At 45.7% G+C, this 3,664-nt stretch overlaps 1 protein-coding gene across 1 annotated transcript in view; it reads right to left on the bottom strand.

Moving 5' to 3' along the window:
* SLC46A2 (solute carrier family 46 member 2) overlaps positions 1 to 3,664 on the bottom strand; it is a 10,809-nt gene that overhangs the window by 6,170 nt on the left and 975 nt on the right. The window contains 5 exon segments of the mRNA XM_006088013.3: positions 1,073 to 1,229; positions 1,640 to 1,723; positions 3,089 to 3,272; positions 3,275 to 3,313; positions 3,315 to 3,521. Coding sequence (XP_006088075.1) covers positions 1,073 to 1,229; positions 1,640 to 1,723; positions 3,089 to 3,272; positions 3,275 to 3,313; positions 3,315 to 3,521 — 671 coding nt within the window.

Genomic DNA, 3,664 nt, shown 5'->3' with positions numbered 1-3,664 from the left:
GTAAAAAAAAAAAAAAAAATCTTCATTGATTAATTTTGTAAACCTGATACCATAATGAAAATGATAGTTTGGATATAAGTAGGTTAAATCAAAATATGTCATTAAATTGATTTCACCTGTACTTTTATCATTGTTAAATGTGACTACTGGAAAGTTCAACATCACCGACATGGCTTGCACATATGGCTCATTCCGTATTTTCATTGGACAGGGATGGGGTCGAAGACCAGACTATTCCGTGTGGTTCAGTTTGGTGATGACCAGGCTGGTGCTCTGGCCAAGGGCCTGGAATGCCTCTACTTTGCTTTTCCAGCTTTTCTCCGGCCTGTTATCTCCCAGACTTGTGTGCTCTTGTTTTACAAATGAGACAATTCCCCCAAAAGACATCAAGGGAATTGTCCAAGTCTTCCAGGGGCCTCACACATCCAGTGGCCATGAGATTTCAGGGGCACTGAGCACAGGGGCTGCCAGGTGCCAAGCCCTGGGAGGGCACGGAAGTGAGGAGGGAGTACTCTCCCCTAAACGGGCTAAACCAAAGAGGGCTGAGCGGTTCAAGAGATTTTCTAATCCCAGCTTCTGATGACAAGAAATGTATGAGGCTCCTATAAATAAACTGTATTACAAAACCGCCAGGAAGTGAACCAGCTGGTTGGGGCCTTCTGTTCATTACTTATGACTACGGGGAATTCCCAAATAATTCATTTGGGGGAACAGCAGCACTTTGTTCTTTCTGAGAGAACCTGCTGAGAACTCACTGAAAATAAACAATGCTTTATGGCAGGGGTCCTCAAACTTTTTAAACAGGGGGCCAGTTCACTGTCCCTCAGACCATTGGAGGGCCGGACTATAGTTTAAAAAAAAACTATGAACAAATTCCTATGCACACTGCACATATCTTATTTTGAAGTAAAAAAACAAAACGGGAACAAATACAATATTTGTATTTGCATGTGGCCCGCGGGCCATAGTTTGAGGACCCCTGCTTTATGGTAATGGGTTGGAGATTGTCCAACAGCCCTTGACCTAAGTCCCAGGGTCCCAACCCAAACAGCAGACGCTGCTCCTGTCTTACCCAATTGGAACGATGGCCAGGAAGGAGAGAAAGGAGGAGAGAGCAAAGCAGGTACCGACAAACTTTTCCATGGTGAGCTGATAGATCTCATTATACATCGTGGATGTCACCACCCAGGTCAGAGTCAGGAACAGCTGCAGGATGACAAACACCTTTCCTGTGGAAGGAACAGAGGTTACTAAGAAGATAGGCTGCTCCTCGTCCCTGTTCCCAGCTGGCTGGGTCTCTGGGAGCTCTCAGGAGACCCCACTTGCCAGGATTCCCCCTCAGTCTTCATGGCTCATCTCACCAGGACTCCTGCCTCCCTCCAGTGGATCTACCTGTGGCCTGTGGATAGTAGTGTCTTCCTTTGACTGTGGCTCTCCAGTGACTTACTTTCTGAGTCTGCCCCGCCCTCCTGTTTTCACTCCCTCTGCCCTGGATGGACATCAGTGTGATCCTGGAGTATTTGAGATGGCTCCTGGAGCTGTCTTTGTCCGTTTTCTGCAAGTCCGAACCCTGTGCCTCAAGACAAAGAGCTCTGAAACAGCCTGGTCGGCGAATCTCAGAGAGATTCATGTTACTCACCATATGAGGAGTCCTTGATGAGTTTGGACATTGCTGATCGAATGGTTGTGATGGGGATGAGAGCAAACAGCATGACGGCTCGAGCTGGAAAGAAATCATCCAAGAACACGTCTCACTGTAGCCCAACCTTGGCCAAGGTGTAAATTAGAATAAAGCAAGAGTCTCACTTAGAATTCCCTCTCCCCATAGCTCCTATGTGGCTTGCTCTGGAAGACTCATGCCCTCTGGGTAACTAGTTTAAGTTGTTCTTTCTAATATGTTAGCCACTAGCCATGTGTGGCTATTTAAATAGATTAAAATGAAATAAAATTGTAAATGATGTTCTTTACTTGCACTAGCCACATTTCAAGTGCTCAATAGCCCCATGTGGCTTGTGGCTGCTATCTTGGACAAAACAGATGGTATAGAGCAGTGATGGCGAACCTATGACACCACCTCTGACACGCGAACTCATTTTCTTGGTTGATTTTTCTTTGTTAAATGGCATTTAAATATATAAAATAAATGTCAAAAATATAAGTCTTTGTTTTACTATGGTTGCAAATATAAAAAAATTTCTATATGTGACAGGGCACCAGAGTTAAGTGAGGGTTTTTCAAAATGCTGACACGCCCAGCTCAAAAGGTTCGCCATCACTGGTATAGAGCATTTTTATCATTGGAGAAAGCTCTACTGGAGCCTTGGTCTGGAGCTGTCTGCTTGTGGTTGTTGGAGCTGTGTCCTCTCGTGGAAACTTCATTCTGCTTCCTTGAAGGAAATTATTACATTGGGTGTAGAAAGCATTTACAGAGAATTTTTTAAATCCATTTTTAGAAAGCTCTTGCTTGGCCCGAAATGATTTTAATTAAGGGATCTTTTCAGGTGAATTGTTCAATGTTTTATCTCTTTAAAACTGGGGAGAAGAAACCCAACCCCATCTCCTCCAACCAAAGCCATTCGAGGCACGCCTGACCATTCCTCCCATGACCTCCTGGAGCCATGGACACCACTCTGGTAACATTTCAATGGGCAATACAGATAACACAATACCCAATACAACACAGATAAACTCAAGTGCATGTAATCCTGTCTCCCTTGAACATCCTAGGTCAGTGATGGCGAACCTTTTGATCTCGGCGTGTCAGCATTTTGAAAAACCCTAACTTAACTCTGGTGCCATGTCACATAGAGAAATTTTTTGATATTTGCAACCATAGTAAAACACTTATATTTTTGATATTTATTTTATATATTTAAATGCCATTTAACAAAGAAAAATCAACCAAAAAAATGAGTTCGTGTGTCACCTCTGACACGCATGTCATAGGTTCGCCATCACTGTCCTAGGTAGCTGATATAATCCCTGGTGCTGAGCTGGGACACCTAGCGCACAGCATCCCTGGTGTCAGCCCCATGACTCAGGGGAGCAGCAGTATCTTTGTCCTACCTCTCCAAGAAGGTCAGACTCACCAATGTAGAACATGTACGTCTCCTTCACAAAACACAGTAGGAAGGCTCCTGATCCAAAGGAGACCATGCCAATCATGATCATGGTGGTGTCCCGGAAGCAGCGGGAGAAGACCAGCACGCCCAGGAAACTGGTGATGAAGATGATGTACCCTGCGGCCATTCCATAGCCCCACCTGCACCTGGTTTCCAACTGAGAGGCGCCCTTAGCACAAACAGGGGCATCACGTTCCACTGTGCCCACCACCGCCAGGTCATAGATAATGGCGTCGAAAACGAGACACATGGTTTGTGGGAGATTTACGTTCCCCAGAAAAGGGTCGCCCACCACACTCTGGGTTTGGCTGATCAAGTACCAGAGCGATATGGACAAGGGGGCCCAAACACCGTGCCACGGGGGGAGGGGCTCTTTGAGTTTGTAGGCCCCCCCCGGGGCCTTTTGGGCCCAAAAGGTTCTATATACGAGCAAAAAAAACAACCTTCTCTTTAAAACCCTCTCCCTCCGCGCTCGCGGGGTTTTTTAACATGGTTTGGGAAAAAAATCCGGGAGGAGAAAATCCCCCAAAAAACCCTCCTGAC

This window comes from Myotis lucifugus, unplaced genomic scaffold (assembly GCF_000147115.1).
Source record: "Myotis lucifugus unplaced genomic scaffold, Myoluc2.0 scaffold_43, whole genome shotgun sequence".
NCBI lineage: Eukaryota > Metazoa > Chordata > Mammalia > Chiroptera > Vespertilionidae > Myotis > Myotis lucifugus.
This window is presented reverse-complemented; position numbering and strand designations above follow the sequence as displayed.